The sequence below is a fragment of the Pelophylax lessonae genome, assembly GCF_965119305.1.
Source record: "Pelophylax lessonae genome assembly, chromosome: 3".
NCBI lineage: Eukaryota > Metazoa > Chordata > Amphibia > Anura > Ranidae > Pelophylax > Pelophylax lessonae.
In genome coordinates, this window is record NC_138770.1 from 210,039,525 (window position 1) to 210,060,457 (window position 20,933).

The 20,933-nt window shown below is 41.7% G+C and overlaps 1 protein-coding gene across 1 annotated transcript in view; it reads right to left on the reverse strand.

Moving 5' to 3' along the window:
* The window catches only part of PXYLP1 (2-phosphoxylose phosphatase 1), an 85,603-nt gene extending 67,810 nt beyond the window's left edge, over window positions 1-17,793 (reverse strand). The window contains exon 1 of the mRNA XM_082252586.1: window positions 17,666-17,793. Coding sequence (XP_082108712.1) covers window positions 17,666-17,744 — 79 coding nt within the window. The 5' untranslated portion in view covers window positions 17,745-17,793. The remainder of the gene's footprint in view (window positions 1-17,665) is intronic.
* Window positions 17,794-20,933: the final 3,140 nt, after the last annotated feature.

Here is a 20,933-nt window from a genome sequence, read left to right on the forward strand (position 1 = left end):
GGAGTTTAATTGACTTGATGCTATACACTGATTAAAAAGTATTCCTTTAATTTTTTGGACCAGTGTACATAGCTCTCTCTCTCTCTCTGCTAAAATGTAAAGTAGTAAGTGTACAGCATATATAACAGTGTAAATTTGCTGTCCCCTCAAAATAACTCAACATACAGTCATTAATGTCTAAACCGCTGGCAACAAAAGTGAGTACACCCCTAAGTGTAAATGTCCAAATTGGGCAAAAAGTGTCAAAATTTTGTGTGCCCACCATTATTTTCCAGCACTGCCTTAACCCTCTTGAGCATGGGGTTCACCAGAGCTTCACAGGTTGCCACTGGAGTCCTCTTCCACTCCTCTATGACGACATCATGAAGCTGGTGGATGTTAGAGACCTTGCGCTCCTCCACCTTCCATTTGAGGATGCCCTACAGATGCTCAATAGGGTTCAGGTCTAGGGACATGCTTGGCCAGTCCATCACCTTTACCCACAGCTTCTTTAGAAAGGCAGTAGTCGTCTTGGAGGTGTGTTTGTGGTGGTTATGTTGGAATACTGCCCTGCGGCCCAGTCTCCGAAGGGGGGGGGATCATGCTCTGCTTCAGTATGTCACAGTACATGTTGGCATACATGGTTCCCTCAATGAACTGTAGCTCCCTAGTGCTGGCAGCACTCATGCAGCCCCAGACCATGACACTCACACCACCATGCTTGACTGTAGGCAAGACACACTTGTCTTTGTACTCCGTACCTGGTTGCCACCACACACGCTTGACACCATCTGAACCAAATACGTTTATCTTGGTCTCATCAGACCACAGGACATGATTCCAGTAATCCATGTCCTTAGTCTGCTTGTCTTCAGCAAACTGTTTACGGACTTTCTTGTGCATCATCTTTAGAAGAGACTTCCTTCAGGGACGACAGCCATGCAGACCAACTTGATGCAGTGTGCAGCGTATGGTTTGAGCACTGACAGGCTGACCCCCCACCCTTTCAACCTCTGCAGCAATGCTGGCAGCACTCATACATCTATTTCCCAAAGACAACCTCTCGATATGACGTTGAGCACGTGCGTTTAACTTCTTTGGTCGACCAAAGCGGGCGGATCTCCTATGCGACAGGCAGGGTCAGATTGCAGGGTTCAGCGTAGCTGAACCTGCGATCTGTCCCTGTGTCACTCAGTCACCTCCCCCCACACATGTCAGTAAGCACCAGGCATACATTAACCCCTCCCTCTCCAATAAAATTAACCCCTTCCCTGCCAGTGTAATTTTTACAGTAACAGTGCATATGTATAGCACTGATTACTGTAGTAATGTCACTGGTACCCCCAAAAGTATCAAAAATGTCAGTCAAGGGTCCGATCTGTCCGCCGCAATGTCGCAGCCCCGCAAAAAAATTGCAGATCGCCGCCATTACTCGTTAAAAAAAAAAACACCAAAAATGACAGAAATCTTTCCCTTAGTTAGTAAACGCAATAACTTTTGCGCAAACCAATCAAAATATGCTTATTACGATTTTTTTTTACCAAAAATATGTAGCAGAAAACAAATTGGCCTAAATCGATAAAAAATGTTGATTTTTACATTTTTTTGGGGGGGGAATTTCATATAAAAAAAATTTGAAAAATTTTGTTATTTTTTCAAAAGTAAAAATCGCACAGGTGATCAAATACCACCAAAAGAAAGCTCTGTTTGTGGGGGAAAAAAGGATGTAAATTTCGTTTGGGTACGGCGTTGCATGACCGCGCAATTGTCAGTTAAATTCGCACAGTGCCGAATCGCAAAAAGTGGCCCAGACGTAAGACAGCAAAATCCTCCGGTGGTAAAGTGGTTAAAGAGTTTGTCTCAAAACTGAAATGTATGTTTTTTTGGAAGTAACAGTTATGCAATGAGAATCAATGGTTGACACTTGCATGTATATATAAATAGTACTTAGTTTGCTAGCTCTCACAAATTCACGCTTGTTAGGCATTCACACATTTCGGAATTCACTATAGCATGGGGCTAAAAACGAAATGAGAGTAGGTTTGTGAGTAATTTTCTAGTCTGGCCATGCTCTGTTTGTGTCAGTACAGAGTTCTAAAAACAGGGTGAATTTATCTCTTCTCAGACTTTCAAGCATATTTCTGCTTTTACAACATTATTTCAAGAAATTTCAAGAAAAGCAGATCATTTCCAAACAATATACCACATGTTTAGAAACCATTTAATCTATGAGATTAAGCTCTAAACATTATTTCCATGTGCAATTCACCTGCTTATAGCACGACTACTGATTTAGACGGTCACTAATTTATGTGATCTATAGTGAATTTGATTTTGTGAGTAAATATTGGTGGTATCAGTGGTAATAACTAGACAGGCAGCAACCCAAATGTCAGCTCTGTAGAGAAGTTCTGAATACACAGGATTATTATGCCACCACGCACTAACCACTATTAGCTAGCATTGCAATTGGCTCCAGTATAACTTCGTAATCACTGCAAAGGATAGCAGATTGTAAGTGGAAACCCACAAAATATCACACCCTGCACAGGGTTACTTTACATAATACTGTGACCAGCGGATTTAACTTTTAGAGTTTTTTTTGTTATTTTTTACTTTTTAAACATGACACATAATAATACGCTTCATTAAATAAAAATGCAATTTGAAAACCTTAGTCTACACCAGTGGTCTCCAAACTGCAGCCCTTTGCATTCCTTTATCCAGCCCTTGGGGCACTGTTCCTACCACTGATATAAGGCTATGTTACTCCAGCTGATATGAGGCACTATTCCTTCTATTGACACCAACAACGAAGCACCATTTCTTCCATTGACACCAACAATAGGGCACTATTTCTTTCACTGACACCAATGATGATGCACTATTCCTCATCACTGACACCAACTATGGGGCACTATTCCTCAAATACCAATAATGGGACACCATTCCCCCTCCTAATGACCACCAAGTCTGAGACATTGTCTACTCCCACTGATGCACTTTTTACTCTTGGTGGCCACAGTCCAGCCCTCCTAAAGTATGAGGAAGAGTAATCTGGCCCTTTGTTTAAAAAGTTTGGAAACCCCTGCTCTACACTGAAGCTTCCTTTTTTTAAACATTCACCACTAGGATGTTCGGAGGTACAATTATAGAAGAGGAATATGGCACATTATACAATACCCAAATGTGATTTTAAAAATGTCAATGTTTATTAAAGGAGAAGTACAGCCAAAGCTCGTTTTGCTGTACATCTCCTATAGATCACAGGAGTGCAATTTGTTTTGCACTCATGTGACCCGTTTTCAGCAGAGAGCGGGCAAAAATCCACTCTCTGCTGACCTCACAGAAGTCAGTCCAGGCACCGAGTCATCACGACAATGGAAGTCGGGATCCGCCAGGTGCCTGGACCGACACCCGGCTCAGGCTCTCAGTGAGCCGATGAGAGGCTGAGCCGGCTGCTCCCCGCCCCTCCATAGCCCAGCGCTCCAGTAAGCGAGGAGGGTTCAGAGCAGAGAGCTGCTGACTGGCAGTCACCAGCTCTCTGCTCGGGGATCTGTCAGAACCAGCGATTGGTGATGTTTGTTCGCTCAGTTCTCAGTGCAGAGGCATCGGGGGACAGATGCAGCAAAGGACCGATGCTGCATCCAACTAGGTAAGTATGATTGGGGAAAAAAATAAAAGCCATACATCTCTTTTAAGTAAAACTGGACTGTACGTTAATATATGGCTATGCATAGAAGTTAAAATCTCACAACACATTGCTTTGTGTCAGAGCCAAGGCTAGCAGTGTAAGAGGTAGAGTAGGTATTAATATTTGCTTGCTTGTCCTGTGCTTATCTTCATTCCCTCACATTGTTTGATGACACTGTACATATCAGTGATGATGCCAATCTCCCATCTGGTCATTGCATATTATGAACACGTAGCTTTTTGTATTGCTTACCTCTTGCCTACACAACAGGAAATAGAATTGTGGTATAACTAAACTTGTGAAATCATCAGACTGGAAGCAGTCAGTATCCATGATATCTTTATAGCCTAACCCAACATGCACATCTATTCAATGCATGTTGTGCAATCTACAATTGCTGCCTACAGGCCTGTGCCATCCAGCTTATTGCTATTCATATGTGCTGCAGAGAAAAAATACTTTAAATGCATTTCCAAGTCTTTTAGATCTGTTATCATGAAAAAAGTCCGCTGCAATAGTCTGTGCACACTAATAAAGGTTGCTTAATTTTAAAAATTCCACCAAAATCATTGGTAATGTAAAACAATGTGCACATTGCTGGACCCTGAAGGCCACATAAAGGCCAGCATTCTGAGGTAAGTCACAGCGTTTTTCATTAGGTATACAGTACGAAACCTTACTTAAGGAAAACCTGTTACAAGAGAGTCATCACTGAGGTCTTTTCTGACAATGCTATCACTGCTTCAATGCTTTGATTCACTAATTTGGAACATATATGCAGATAAGACCTTTTGACTTTTTTAAGGCTGAATACTTGTTGTGGGTTAGTGACAGAAGTATTGAAGCCAGTGGACCAGCATAACTGCCAGGTAAGGTAACTAGCATTTGCAGGGGAAACAAATTGCCACATTTTACATTCATACCAGGTTTAATTAGGTTCATTATGTCTGATATTTTGGGAAATTGTAAAGTGTGTGAAGGGTCTATGAAAAGTGTATAGGATGCATACCCCCCAACCGTCCTGGGTTTGCCGGGACCGCCCAGTTTTTACAAGTAAATCCCGGCATCCTGCGGAGACCGGCTAGAGTCCAGAAAACCAGTGCCAGGCTCCTTTATGACCTGCATCTCACAGATGTGCACTGTAGCCGATTATTAGGGAGCCTCCCCCGCACCTCCCACACACTAACCTCCTGTAGGGAGCCCGGGCATGCCACAGCCCTGCTCCTAGAATTTCACAAGTGCAGGCTGGAAAACATCACAGGAGAGGAACAAACTTAAAGACCCACCCACTGTTCCTGATTGGAGGCAAGGACTGGAGGTGGGGACTGGCCCTTCAATCCAGGCAGCAAAACATATCTCTGGCTCCGCCCACCTGCTGTTGATCTGAGAGCAGGGAAAGAAGTTTCAGCAACTTTCCAGTGACTGGATTGGAGAGGACTGGGGGTGAGGATGGCCCATTCATCACCCTTCAAGCAGAGGAAGTGTGTGAGTATGGGAGTGTGTATGTATATGAGAGTGTGTGTGTGTGTGTGTGTGTGTGTGTGTGTGTGTGTGTGTGTGTGTGTGTATATATATATATATATATATATATGTATATGTGTGTGTGTGCGCGCGCGCGTGCGTGCGTGCGTGCGTGCGTGCGACTGTGTTTATATACCAAATAATAGCCAAATAATAAAAAATGTGAACCCACCATAAATTCAATAAAATACATAATAAAACTACAATCATAAACAATAAAAAAAAATTAAAGTACCAAATTCATATACAGTGAAGTGTAAATTTTCACGCAGCACTGCACACTTGGTTGTTCTTTCACTATCTACAAATTTTCATGAACTTCTTAGATTACCTATTTATTGATTTATTTATATTTTATGACCTTTCCAAATCACTTATTTATGGATGTATTTATTACACTATGAATTTTGTACTTTATATTTATTTGTTGTTTGTGGTTGTAGTTATATTATGTATTTTATTAAATTTATGGTGGGTTCACATTATTTATTATTTGGCAGCATAACACATTTGTTTTAGTGGTCTCCTTTGTATAATTGTGTGTAGATACAAAGTGCTTCTGTCATTTGTTGATATAATTTTTTGTGATTTCTGTTATTGACACTTTAGCACAGGATATTTACCCCTTTTTTGTTATAAGTACACTTTGAGGAGTGATTTGACAGGGCCGGTGGTTAGTGAATATGTGCTGGGGGGGGGGGTGGGGGGTGGCTTTTGGAGGGGAGAGGACTTGTGCTAGAAAGGGGGGGTGGATTTGAAATCCCCCACCCCCCACCTTCTAGCACAAATCATTTCCCCTCCTAGAGAGCCCCCCCTCACATATCTGCCCCCCCCCCCACCTTCTAGCACAAGTCCACTCCCCTCCCAAAACACCCCCAGCATATATCTGACCCTCCACATCCCACCTTCCAGCACAAGTCCTCTCCCCTCCCAGATCACTCCCAGCACATATCTAAACCCCCCCCCCTCCACCCCACCTTCTAGCACAAGTCCTCTCTCTTCCCAAAGCTCCCCTCCAGCATAAATCCAAAGCCTGGGTTTTGTTTACCCATGCCCTTTAAGCCCCTTCTACTGTTAAATTTGACCACACCCACTTTTTGCCACAGCACGCACAGTGCACCGCACGTCTCTGCCTCCCTCAAGTGTCCCTCATTCCCAAGTTTAAAAGTTGGGAGGTATGTAGGATGCACCAATCCTGAGGCTCAGAGCTGGTTCTGCAAATTTACAAAGAGCTTTCGGACTGTCATTTTACAGCAAAAATTTTGCAGGAAAAGTCCCACTAGTCGCAGCAAATGGTCACAAGAGGGTATTCTACTTGTTATTTGCTTTATAGACAGCAGTTAGAAACCTGCCTTGGAGTTTTCTACTATTTGATCCAAGTTTAGAAAAATACAAACTGATTGATACCATAGTTATTATTTTTAGAATCTTTTGGGGTCTTGGGCTAGGTTCACATTAATGTGATGCATGCATAGATGCAGGCTTTCAATCTACATTTTTCATGTGTTGGGCAGCCTGTTTATTTCAACGGGCTTCCCAACGCATAGAAATCGTACTAAAGAAGTGCATGTACCTGGTTATTGGATATCATCCGTTGTAGTGCATGAAATGCATAAGCAGGGTGCGTTGGGGCGTCATTACCAATGAATGGCACCACAGAGCACAAAGAAGATCACAAATAGCGTGAGAACGTACACAGTTTTGCATGCGTTTCTGCAGGGCACACTTTTTCAAAAACATAATTTTTTTTTCTGTGGTTTTCTACCACCTTGTAATGCCCTGCATGAGCTCCTGAACCTTCCTTTGTTTCTTCATTTCTGTTTGTTTGGAGTGAGCAGTTTACATTTGTTGTGGTCATGTCCACTGCTTTATGCACATCCCATAGTCCCTAATCCATCTCAGGAGCAAGCAAGAAAGGGTGGCTACATTGCTACATACAATGGAACCATGAAGAATGAACACAGTCGCACACTAACTTAACCACTTGCCAACCGCCCAATGTATATATACATCCTCTGTTTAAACCTAAATACCGGTGTTATGGCAGCAGATAGCTGCCATAACCCTGGTATTTTTTTAAACGGTGGGCGGTTGGCTTTCCGATAAGGGTGGTCCCAGCAGTGGATTCGCCGCAGGATCACCCTTCCGGGATGGCGGAAGAGGTGCCCCCCCGAGGTGCCCCCCTCCCGCCGCGTCCCGGTCCTTTTCCCCACTTACTGGACCCGCCGGCAGCGGGGAAGATGATCCGGTCCCGGATCCTCACAGACAGGATGTCGAGTGAGGGAAAGCTTGCCCTCACTCGACTCTATGGTCTTGGAGGAGCGGAACGACGGCAAACGTCGTTGCCTAGCAACCGGTTTAAAGGTCCCTTTTTTTTTCTTCATTTTTTAGTGTAGATGTGAGATCTGAGGACTTTTTGACCCCAGATCTCACAAAAAAAGAGGTCCTGTCATGCCGATTTCTATTACAAGGAATGTTTACATTCCTTGTAATAGAAATAAAAATGATTGTTTTTTAAAAAAAAAAAATTGGTGTAAAAATAGTTTGCGCGCAGAAGCGAACTCATACGGAAACCCCGCCCACATATGTAAACGGTGTTCAAACCACACATGTGAGGTATCGCCGCGATCGTTAGAGCGAGAGCAATCTGTAACTCTAAGATAGCAACCTGTAGAAATTTTTAAAATGTCGCCTATGGGGATTTTTAAGTACCAAAGTTTGTTGCCATTCCGTTAGCGTGCGCAATTTTGAAGCATGACATGTTGGGTATCTATTTACTCGGCGTAACAATATCTTTCATATTTTGGAAAAAAATTTGGCTAACTTTACTGGTTTTTTATTTTTAAATTAAAAAAAGTGAATTTTTTCCAAAAAAATTGTGTTTGGAAGACCGCTGCGCTAATACGGTGTGATAAAAAAATATTGCAATAATCTCCATTTTATTCTCTAGGGTCTCTGCTAAAAAAAAATATATAATGTTTAGGGGTTCTAAGTAGTTTTCTAGCAAAATAAACTGATTTTAGCTTGTAAACACCAAGTGTCAAAAATAGGCCTGGTAGGCAAGTGGTTAAAGTTGGATCACAGCAAAAAAAAAAAAAAACTTGGAGATTCGGAGGAGGCTGAGCTCAACAGAAGATTCTTTGATTTAATAATACGCAGTTAAATATAATTTTCTTTTTTTAAACCAGATCTTTAGAGTTACAATAATGAAATGATGCCCACGTTATTCTAAAAAAAAAAAAAAAAGACTTGGAAACAGAAGTGTGGTAAGATGGCCAAGTCTTTACCTTTCACAGCTTTTCCTATCACCTGTCATTTTTTCTGTTTTAATATGCGGTTGCTGCAATGGAAACATTTGCCAAGTATCTCATCGTTCAGCCTGCTAAGTACTGTGTCATTTTCTAATACTGTACCGGCTTCTGCAGCCAAGTCAGACTTTGTGCTGAATGTGTGCTTATTATCAGATTTAATCAGATTTTTGTTCCCAAACCAGAAAGTATGTATAATTTCATTCTACCGACTTGTTCCTGTTGTATTTTTGCTTGTTAAATGAAATCCAATAAGTTTCAATTTTTGATATAAAATAAATTATGTGTAAAATAAAATCAAGATGTTTGGATATTTTAATGCAATAAAAGGATTTAAAAAAAAATGGATATATTTAAAAAATATTATTCTTTATAAGGGAACATAAAATTAAGTGTTTAACCACTTTTGAACCGGAGGGATTTACCCCCTTATTGAGCAGGCCATTTTCTGCAATGCGGCACTGCGCTACTTTAACTGATAATTGCGTGACCGTGCAACACTGTACCCTAATAAAATTGATGTATTTTTTCCCCACAAATAGAGTTTTCTTTTGGTAATATTTGATCACCTGTATTGTTTTTATTTTTTTGCGCTATAAACAAAAACAAAGCGACAATTCTGAAAAAAAAAAAATGTTTTTTTTTTTTTTTTACTTTCTGCTATATAACATTCCCAATAAAAAAAAATAAAAAATTAAATGTTTTCATAATTTTACGCCAATTTGTATTCTGCTACATATTTTTGGTAAAAAATAAAAAATAAGTGTGCATTGATTGGTTTGCGAAAAAGGGTTAAATGTGTCCCTAGGGAGTGCTTTCTAACTGTGGGGGGGATGGGTTTGCTGCATGAACACAGAGACCTGTGTTCCTAAATAAGAGGCGCACAGGATCCCTGTGTCCATAACTGACAGAGCAGCGATCTGTCGTGTTTACAACGGCAGACTGCCGTTCTGTCTCCAGAGGGAGTGATTGCGGCTGCCCGGTGGCAGTCGCTGCCGCCAGGCCTGCTGATCAGCTTCCCCTGTGGCAAATGGGTGCGCACACCCCCGCTACTGGTAGTGCGAAGTGACATACAGGCACGTCGCTTTACGGGACAGAGCCCAACTGCCGCAGTAAAACTACAGCGGCTGGTCATCAAGCGGTTGAACTTTATGAGGTATGTTTTAGCCGTAGCTGTGATAGATAAAACATATTAGACACATATTCAGTGCCCAATACCATTCTTCCCAATTTAGTGCTCCCCGGGGGATAAAGATTGATAAAGAATAATTAATATGCTTGTAGTTTATTCTTATTAACACTTCAGCCTACAGAACTGAAATTGCTAATAGTGTATTAAAATGACACTAAACTTAATATTTTTTTGCATCGATCATTTTAAAATATAAAAATAGGTATAGTATGGCTTTTTTTGTTTAAAAAGATTTACTGTCAGGGCCTGGATTTGAACCTGGGGCCTCTGTAGTGTCTGGCAACAACTCTTCTCACTGAGCTGAGATGCTGGACAGCACCATCTTAACTTTTGGACAACCCTTCCTTGTGCCTTAACTTCTGCTAAACCTTCAACTCTTTGCTTCTCCTAAGCCATGTCTCTGCACTTCCCGTTTGCCAGATAATTGTGCTCTCTTCAGCCAGTATCTTGATCTTGTCTTCATTGCTGCCGCCCATATTTTGCTACCACTGGTTTTCCACCCTTGGCTTGTTCTACGACTATGCTTCTGCCCGATCCCAACCTGCAACTACTGGTTACTGACCTTTGACTTGTTTACTGATTATGCTTCTGTTTGATCCTTACCTGCTTATCTGCTATATGACCCCGTCTTGCTCACCTCCTGGTGGGGAGAACCTGAGCACCGCAATCTGGTATCAACATGCAGCTAAATCCATCTCCACTATCAGGAGCTCTGCTGAACACCAGTTAGTACTTAGACTAGGCACCTCAGGTGAGCCCAAGTCCTCCACCAGGGTGACTGCCTGTGTACCTATCCTGGTGGTCAGTGGTAGTCGTGCAACTGATATAGCCTGACCCCGATCATGACACTTACTATTGTTTCCAGGCTTTTTTGTCCTGTGCATGCTCCCTGAGCAGTGCTAATATTTTGCTCTATGCAAACTACAATTCCCATAGAGCTGAACGTGTCTGCACGTAGATGTGTAGTCCATCTTGGGGGCAATCAGGAAAAAGTGTTGATATTCACATATGCAAGAGGGGCATGGAGAATGAATGTAGCCACCCAAGAAAAAGAAATACAAACCCGATTCCAAAAAAGTTGGGACACTGTACAAATTGTGAATAAAAACAGAATGCAATGATGTGGAAGTTTCAAATTTCAATATTTTATTCAGAATACAACATAGATGACATATCAAATGTTTAAAGAAAATGTATAATTTAAAAGGGAAAAAGAAGTTGATTTTAAATTTCATGGCATCAACACATCTCAAAAAAGTTTGGACAAGGCCATGTTTACCAATGTGTGGCATCCCCTCTTCTTTTTATAACAGTATGCAAATGTGTGGGGACTGAGGAGACAAGTTGCTCAAGTTTAGGAATAGGAATGTTGTCCCATTCTTGTCTAATACAGGCTTCTACTTGCTCAACAGTCTTAGGTCTTCTTTGTCGCATCTTCCTCTTTATGATGCGCCAAATGGTTTCTATGGGTGAAAGATCTGGACTGCAGGCTGGCCATTTCAGTACCTGGAGCCTTCCTCTATGCAGCCATGATGTTGTAATTGATGCAGTATGTGGTCTGGCATTGTCATGTTGGAAAATGCAAGGTCTTCCCTGAAAGAGACGACGTCTGGATGGGAGCATATGTTGTTCTAGAACTTGGATATACCTTTCAGCATTGATGGTGCTTTTCCAGATGTGTAAGCTGTCCATGCCACACGCACTCATGCAACCCCATACTATCAGAGATGCAGGCTTCTGAACTGAGCGCTGAGAACAACTTGGGTTGTCCTTGTCCTATTTAAATCCGTATGACATGGCGTCCCAGTTTTCCAAAAAGAACTTCAAATTTTGATTCGTCTGACCACAGAACAGTTTTCCACTTTGCCACAGTCCATTTTAAATGAGCCTTGGCCCAGAAAAAACGCCTGCGCTTCTGGATCATGTTTAGATATGGCTTCTTTTTTGGTCTATAGCGTTTTAGCCGGCAACGGTGAATGGCACGGTGGATTGTGTTCACCGAAAATGTTTAATGGAAGTATTCCTGAGCCCATGTTGTGATTTTCATTACAGTAGCATTCCTGTATGTGATGCAGTGCCGTATAAGGGCCTGAAGATCATGGGCATCCAGTATGGTTTTCCGGCCTTGACCCTTACGCACAGAGATTGTTCCAGATTCTCTGAATCTTTGGATGATATTATGCACTGCAGATGATGAGAACTTCAAACTCTTTGCAATTTTTCTCTGAGAAACTCCTTTCTGATATTGCTCCACTATTTTTCGCCGTAGCATTGGGGGAATCGGTGATCCTCTGCCCATCTTGACTTCCGAGAGACACTGCCACTCTTAGAGGCTCTTTTTATACCCAATCATGTTGCCAATTAACCTAATAAGTTGCAAATTGGCTCTCCAGCTCTTCTATATATGTACATTTAACTTTTCCGGCCTCTTATTGCTACCCGTCCCAACTTTTTTGGAATGTGTAGCTCTCATGAAATCCAAAATGTGCCAATATTTGGCATGACATTTCAAAATGTCTCACTTTCAACATTTGATATGTTATCTAAATTATATTGTGAATAAAATATAAGTTTATGAGATTTGTAAATTAGTCCATTCCTTTTTTACTCACAATTTGTACAGTGTCCCAACTGTTTTGGAATTGGGTTTGTATGAGAATAGCAGTAAAAAGCTTGTATTTGATAGATGAAACAAAAGAAGGAAGAAACAGATGGTAAATTTTACTTCTATTTAAACATATTTTAGTAAAAATGTGAGTTTAGTGTTACCTTAACCACATCAATACAGGGCGCTTTCACCCCCTTCCTGCCCAAGCCAATTTTCAGCTTTCAGCGCTGTCACGCTTTGAATGACAATTGCGTAGTCATGCTACACTGTACCCATATAAAAAATTTTATCATTTTTTTCACACAAATAGAGCGTTCTTTTGGTGGTATTTAATCACCGCTGGGTTTTTTATTTCTTACAAAAAAAAAAAAGAAAAAAAGACAGAAAATTTTGAAAACAAAAAAAAAAAGTTTTGTCTTATTTTCTGTGAGTAAATTTTGAAAATAAACTATGGGCACTGACTGTGGGCACTGATGGTGGGCACTGTGGACACTGATGGTGGACACTGATTTGCACTGTTTTTCACTTTTCTGTAATCAGGGCACTAATGATCAGTGCCCTGATTACCTGTCCTAGTCTCCCCTTTGAGGAAGAGCCGCTGATCGGCTCTCCTTGCCACAAACTCTGACAGAATGAGGCGAGGAGAGCCGATAAACTGCACTTCCTCATTTACATGTGACCGGTTTCGATTGGACACAGCTGTTCACATAGGTAAAGAGCCATGTCATTGGCTCTTTACCAAGATTGGGGTCGCTCCGTGTCCTAGCATTACAGCGCGGCCACGACCGCCACACTGCGCGCCCCTGCGGGTGCACGAGAGAGGGCGTTCTGGTGCGCCGTCATAGGACGACGTCCCAGAACAATAGCTGCACCGCTCCACTGTCATTTGACGGTGGGTGGGCAGTAAGTGGTTAAAGTGGTTGTAAACCCTTACATATACCCAGTGATACACAGAGATTAAATAAATCTGTATACCCAGGTGATACACAGAGATTAAATAAATCCTCCTACATAAATTGTACCCGTCTATCTACAGCCATCTCTTCTCTACATCTGTATAAAGTGCTCAATTTATAAAGCTTGTCTGAGCTGTCGAAAAAAAGGGGGCAGAGAGCTGAAGTTACAGGGGAGTTCAGTGAGGAGAGCTCTGAGAGCTGATTGGAGGAAAGAGACACACCCCCATCCACACAGTACACAGGAACAGAGCTGAGGCTTTTAATCAGCTGGAGGTCCCACCCCGTCACCATATTTCTCTTGGTGTCAGGAAAACTTGCTGATAGCAGAGGAACGAAGTAGCAGACAGAAATTACACTTAGTGCTCTTAATTGAGGCAAGTACACACTATAGAGTTTTGCTTATTCCTATTTCATGGCTGAGGTTTACAACCACTTTAAGTAAGAAGGTATTTGTAGTAAGTGTATATGTGCTATCCTAAAGCCAGCCATACATGGATCGAAATTCAGCCAGTTCAGGAGGGGAATAGCACAATTTCGATCCATGTATGGGCAGTGATAACTTGTGGTCACACCCCTTTAGCACCTAATGGTTTATATAACGTTTATGTGTAAGGTATTTGGATCTTAGCACAGGTATAGCTTATTTTTTATTGCTTAGTCCAGGTCAGTGCCCAGATCTGCAGCTATAGCTCTCCAACAACTTGTATCTATCTTTCCTTAGGTTAGAATTCTAGCCACTGAAGAATTTGTATTTTGCAGAGTAGAGACTGGTCAGAAAGGGATTCCTGTCCGAATTCACATATTGTACTGCAATCTGCGAATCGATCTGGGGATGTCATTAACTTTGTATTGACACCCTCAGCGGTTCGCAGAGGGCAGTGTGAACTGCCTGTGGGGGAAATGCGATGCGGGAGCCCACACTAGAATCACGCTGGTTCCCGCATCGCAGTAGTATGAACCTAATCCTATTTTTACTTGTCTCCTTCCTTTAGGCTGGGTTCACACTTGTGCGATCATAGACATCGCATGTGATGTGAACCACATTGCTGTGCAGATCACATGTGATGTCTGCGTGATGCAAATTCAGGCATGCAAATTGTATGGCTGAAATTGCATTCACACCAAAATGGGCCGCACTGGAATGGGATCGCATAGGTGTTCACAGCAAACTGATCTGGGGGTGTCATTACTTTACATTGTTACCCCCAGAAGTTTGCAGATTTCAGTGTGAACCAGTGTGATTCAGGTGCAATGCAGGAACCGGCACTGAATCGCAGCATTTCCCACATTGCACCAGTGTGAACCGGGACCTATTCTCCAAAGGTACCTATTTGCAAACTGTCAGGGATGTGCATGATCTGTCAGAGAGGATTTGTGTAATAGGAACAGTTAGTGGGGAAGTTGTATGTATTTACGTATATTACAATCCACTGGGAGAAATTGTGGAAGAGCATGCACGTCTACACTACGTAATACGCACTGTGAGTACACCAAGCCGTTTGGCTTGAGGGTCCAGGTGACAGTTTGTAGCCATAAATAATATCCATTGAACTGGATGCACTGATGAATGCAAGCCTAACGGAACTTACTATTACAGTCTGCTGAGTCTTCTATATTAGCAACTACAATAACTGCTTTTGTTTAAGAGGCAAATAACACATTTAAAATAGTACAAAATCTGGCATGCAAAGTATAATCTAGTAAAAAAAAAAAAAAAAGAAAATCTTAGTTTTCACAGAGCTTGGCATAAACTACACAAAGTTTCTATTTACTGTTGGTGGAAAAGAACAAAATGATATAATTAAAAGTCTGAGAGTTTATTCATCAAGTCTCTTGTGTGCAACATTTGAGTGGGTGCGTTTTGCCCACATCTTCCAAGCCAGTAATCACAATAGCGCTAAACAACACTATACAGAAGATGTTCTCTCCTGGCTATCTTCTATCCAGAATTGCTCACTGAATATGTACCACTTTCTCCCACACATCCCATTTGGTGGAACTAGTCTGCCACTGTTCCAATGTTGCCATTAGCCATCTATAGGGGAGCTCTTAGCTACAGAGTCTATGATTACTGAATGTCTGCTTATAATGGAAAGAGAAGATGTTTTATCTCTTCACCAGGGTAAAGCCGGCCATGCATGGATTGAAATTTGGCCAGTCCAGCAGGGACCGGCCGAATTTCAATCCCTGTATAGGCAGGCTGATTATACACAAGTCGATTTATCGATCAACTTGTGTACAACCAGCTTGTCGGGTTTTTACCAAATAATCAGTTTCTTTGGCTATAGCTGGCAAAACTGATCATTGTACTCAGACTTTGAGGAGTGTTGTGGAAATATAACCGCTCAGTGGGAAGGATTCCCCCATTTAATGTGGATGGCTGAATCTGCCAATTTTTTTTTTTCGGTTGAATGAAAAAAAAAATGAATCATGTATGGCAGGCTTAAAGTGGTTGTAAACCTCAGACATTAAAAATGAACAAAGCATATCCCTCTATAGTGTGTACTTGTCTCAATTAAGAGCACTAACTGTTATTTCGGTCTGCTGCTTAATTCCTCTGCTTTTCTCATTTTCTCCATTGGCAGAGGTTTTGCAGCTACAACTGGTGGTATCTGCTAAACCTATACTATAATGATGTCAGGGTTGGTCAAATAGTTGTAAGAGAACCAGAACTTACATCTTAAGACAAACATACAGGTGTGCAGAATCTGGCATACATAATTGCAAACAACCCTAAAGTGAATCTCCACTTTTGCAAAATAAAAAAAATACAAAAATACAAAAAAATAAAAAACTTACTACAGCAAACCTAAGCACAGTGCTGGGAATGCCTGAAAGTTTCCCTCCTGACTTGGGCAGACGTCTGGGAAAAGCAATGAGCCAATTACCAAGAGGAAAATTTGATAAGTTTTTTTTTTTGTGCAAAAGTCATTTAAAAAAAAAGTTTAAAGAGATGAGAAATTTTGGAAATGTTTGTAAATGAAAGGCTTCACAAGGTAACAAACAGGGATTAACTAATTCCTGTTTGATTAGGGCTCTGGGGTCTAACAAGGAAAATAATGGGTGGTTTTCCTAGCCAGTGGCCACCCTTAAGAGCCGTAAACACGGGCCAAATATCGGATGGCATCGGCCGGGTTAAAGAGGAAGTAAACCCTCATAATAAAAATGAGAAAAAAAGTAATTCCTGTTTGATTAGGGCTCTGGGGTCTAACGAGGAAAATAATGGGTGGTTTTCCTAGCCAGCGGCTACCCTTAAGAGCTGTAAACACGGGCCGAATATCGGGTGGCACCGGCCGGGTTAAAGAGGAAGTAAACCCTCATAAATAAAATGAGAATAAAAAAACCTGTAAAGACAAAGGCATAATAAGCTAGTATGCATCGCCTACTAGCTCATTATGAAATACTTACCTTAAAAGGGAAGCCCCCGCAGTGTCGCCCGCTCAGAGACAGGACGGCCGAACATGTCTGCTTCCTTGCTCGTGTCCTCCGGCCATCTGATTGGGGAGCCGCCGTTCACGGCATAGGGCTCTGAAGGAATGGCACAGGTGGCCATTCCTTCAGAGCGCATGTGCCGATGACGTCATCGGCTGCATGCACTGTAAATATCTCCTAAATGGTGCATGTTTAGGAGATATTTATAGCACCTATTGGTAAGCCTTAATATAGGCTTATCTATAAGTAAAAGACTTTAAAGTGGGTTTACAACCACTTTAATACAAACCGGCCAATATTTGGCCCATGTGTACAGCAACCGGTCCAACAGAAGTCAGCATGACCAAAAAAATCGGCATCCGATCCCCAGCTGATCGGCATCCGATCCCCATTCTCAGCCAATAGCTGCGAGCGCTGACCGGTGTGTTCTGGCGTGGAGCTGTCCTCCCTATCAAAACACAATAGCTCCGTGGGGAGATTGCTGTACTAACATTGCATAGTTAGTACAGCGGCTCCTCCCGAGTTGTCAGGTTTTATTTTTTTTTTCCAATCAACCTGGTGGGTTGAACAAAAAGGAAAAAAAAACTAGTAGTATGTACTGGGCTTTACTCCACTCCTATAGTTTGTGACCATCAGAAAGCAGGTGAGGTTTCATGGTGTTGTGGGAGTGGTGCTGTTGAAGCGGAGGTTCTATGTTGTGCTAAATTTACCCATTTGTAAGGCCAGAATTTATCTACCTCTATGAAAGAATAAAGTGAATAAGAAACTTTTAATTGGACATCTGCATGTAATTATCCCCGTCACCAAAGTGTACTGAAAATTTGTGCTTAAGATTTTTTTTATGCAAATATAGCCTCTTATTTTGTTACAGACCCTAATCCCTCACACATTATGCAAACTAATATTTATGAGAAGGAGACTGCAGAGTAGATAATGAGGAAATACTTTTCTAAATAGACTATTTAGCATACTTACAGAATTGCAGACTAAGGCTTAGGAAGGCCAGAAATGCAGCCAGAGCCGACAGTAAAAGAAATCGGTTTCGGAGAAGCATTCTTCAGTACCGTCTATTTTGTCTTCATGGTGTCATGTATTCTGTTTAAACATCCCTGATGAAGGGAAACAAAAATGGTTATACTAATCATCAGCCATAAGAATAAGAAAAAAATGACTGAATTTGTATAACAAGAAACATATCATGAAGAAAAGGACACAAAAGACTATCACTGCTTTCTGATCTCCCCATTAATCCTGCAAGGGGCACAACTGGATCCGTACCAAGCCCACTGTGTTCTTTTCTTGTCTGCTAAAGTCTTTATTTTTTGGTATTTGTTTTATTGTGTGAAGAATTTAGATGAAAAGAAAAAGCATTCTTCAGATCTAGCTTGCATGGTAATGGCTTCTATTACACTGCAGGCCTATAAAACAAAATAAATACTTACAATTTGCAGGCTGAGAGTGGCAGACATACATAAAAGAAACTATAAACTGAAATTACTGGAAGAGAATGTGCACCTCTTCCCTTGCTGTTCCATGAAGATCCTTTGTAGGATACTAAGTGCCGGTTCACACTTCAGCGATGTCAGACAGCTCTTCAAATCACATGCGATGTCTGTGCGTTGAGAATTCAGATATACAGATTGTATGGCTGAGTTTGCATCGCATTCGGATCAAAGTCACACAGGACCATTTTTTTGGTCTGCACCAGAATCAGATCGCATGGATGGTCACACCTATGCGATCCAATTCATGTCTGAACGGACAGTTCACACTGCAATACTGCGATATGCGAACTGATCTGGGGGTGTCGTTAACCTTGTATTGACACCCCCAGCGATTCACATTTCACAGTGTGAACTGCCTGCAAGTCAAGTGTGATGCAAGAACCTGCAGTGGATTTGCAGGGTTCCCGCATCGCATATGTGTGAACCGACACCAATAATGGCTCGTTTCCACTGAGCGGTATGGTTCGGTTTGGTACGGTACGCTATTTTTGCGTTTCCATTGTGAATGGTACCTTAATTCCGAACCGTACCGTACCACTTTTTTGGGACCCTTTCGTTAGGGTACCAAGCACATTAGTACCATACCAACAGGGTGGAGCTACACTCTGCAGAACTTTGATTGGTTGACAGAGAATCGTCTATCACAGCTTTCCTGCTACACCACGCCTATCATGAAAGGGTACTATTGGCAGTGGAAACGCAAGGTGTACCGTTCCGAACCATACCATACTGAACCAAACCGTACCGTACCACTCAGTGGAAACGAGGCATAAAAGTGTAACCTTAAGGTTAAGTTCACATGTAGGCGTTTTGGGGCGTTTTTCTGCTCCAGGATCAGCTCAAAAAACGCCCAACAAGACAAATCCTATTTATTTCAATGGCCCCTGTTCACACCTGAGCGTTTTGACATTTTAAGCAAAACACCCAACACTCAAAGTACATGAGCTTCTTTTTGGGCAGATTACAGGCATTTTTATTTTTTTCCATTGGTCACTTCTCAACCTAAAAATGCCTGCACAAAAACGCCTGTAAAACACCTGCAAAAACGCCCATAAAAACGCCTGAAAAAACGCCTGTAAATAGCAACGCCAAGATGTGAACGTAGCCTAAGTATAAAAAAAGGGGGGAATTAACCGCGCTAAAGGAATAAAAACGAACAAGCAGCAACTTCAAGTGTGACCACACCCTAAAGAAATTTGTAAAACAAGTTGCGCTAAATGTGATCTATGGAGGTATAAAGTCCACAAAGTCCCAATATTGATGACAGATGGAAAATATCCTGGGTAAGATCCTGAACCCGACTCCCTTAAGAGTGTATGCTTACCAGATTAAGGTAAGAATGAAGCGTATATGCTTTATCTTGTCACTTTGATAGAAGATCCAGGCCCGTGTAAGCAGTGATTCCCCCACTTAAGATGGCGGAGCGGTGCTCGCTTGCTTCCGGTTTTTGGGTCCATCGTTCTGCTTAAATAGATGGCGTCAGTACGCCGTCCGCACCTTTGAAAACGTCATCTGTGACGAAACGTCGTCAGGGCACAGCGTACTGACGTCATCCAACAGCGACCTAGAGAGTGCGGGCGAGCAAAGCCGTCCGGCCGGCGGCTGCACATTTTCTGCCTGACTTTTCGTGCTACACTGTAAGTGTTACTCCTTTTTATTTCAATAAATTGTACGGTTTTACGCTATGGAAGCCTCTCTTCTTCTTTTTTGATTGGGGAATTCCATGGTTGAAAGCGAGGATTTGTTCCAGATTTCATGGTTGGACCCTGTCTATTAATACCATACAGGCTTGACTGAGTTTAATATCTGGTAAGAGGCGACCCCTATTGGTGCTTCTCTGGTATTGCATCCTGTGTGACTTGGATTGAATTCTACACACTTGCTTTAATCTTTATTTGGTAAGAGGCTGATCTAGCTGGTGATGGTCCAAACACACATCTTCAATACTGTTATCTTTCACTTGGGCCTTTAAGATAATTTTGTCTGGTAAGAGACAACTCTAACTGGAACATTTTTTGCACTTATCCGCATTTGTTTTGGTAGGGGTCTTTATCCCTCATTTTTTGTTTTACTAAGCTATCTTGGTGGCAGCTTTAATCACATGTTTTCCAATTTCTATATAAGTCACACAGAAGGTGATAATACACATAGTTGTTGGGTTTTACGCTATTGCGTTTGTTCATATATTTTTTACATGATCCAATGACCTTCGAGTTCACTGCTTACACGGGCCTGGATCTTCTATCAAAGTGACAAGATAAAGCATATCTGCTTCATTCTTACCTTAATTTGGTAAGCATACACTCTTAAGGGAGTCGGGTTCAGGATCTTACCCAGGATATTTTCCATCTGTCATCAATATTGGGACTTTGTGGACTTTATACCTCCATAGATCACATTTAGCGCAACTTGTTTTACAAAGTAGCCTAAGTATAGCCCAAATTAAAAACCCAATGTAAATATTTACTATGGAAGGAGAACGAAGCATAAGCTTGTGACCATTACTAGGAGGTACACACTACTAATTGGATTTTTTCTCTGATATAAAATAATAAGCACAAGGAAAAGCAACCATATAACCTGACAAGATGTAGAGATTGTTATATGGGACGTTTAGTAGGAGCTTATAGAAAAGAGTGCAAGAGCTAGAGATGAGAGAGTTGGAGATAAGAGAGAGAAAAAGTAAAGAAGGCCTCATGCACACTTGCCTTTTTTTACAGCTTCTTCTAGGGGCATCT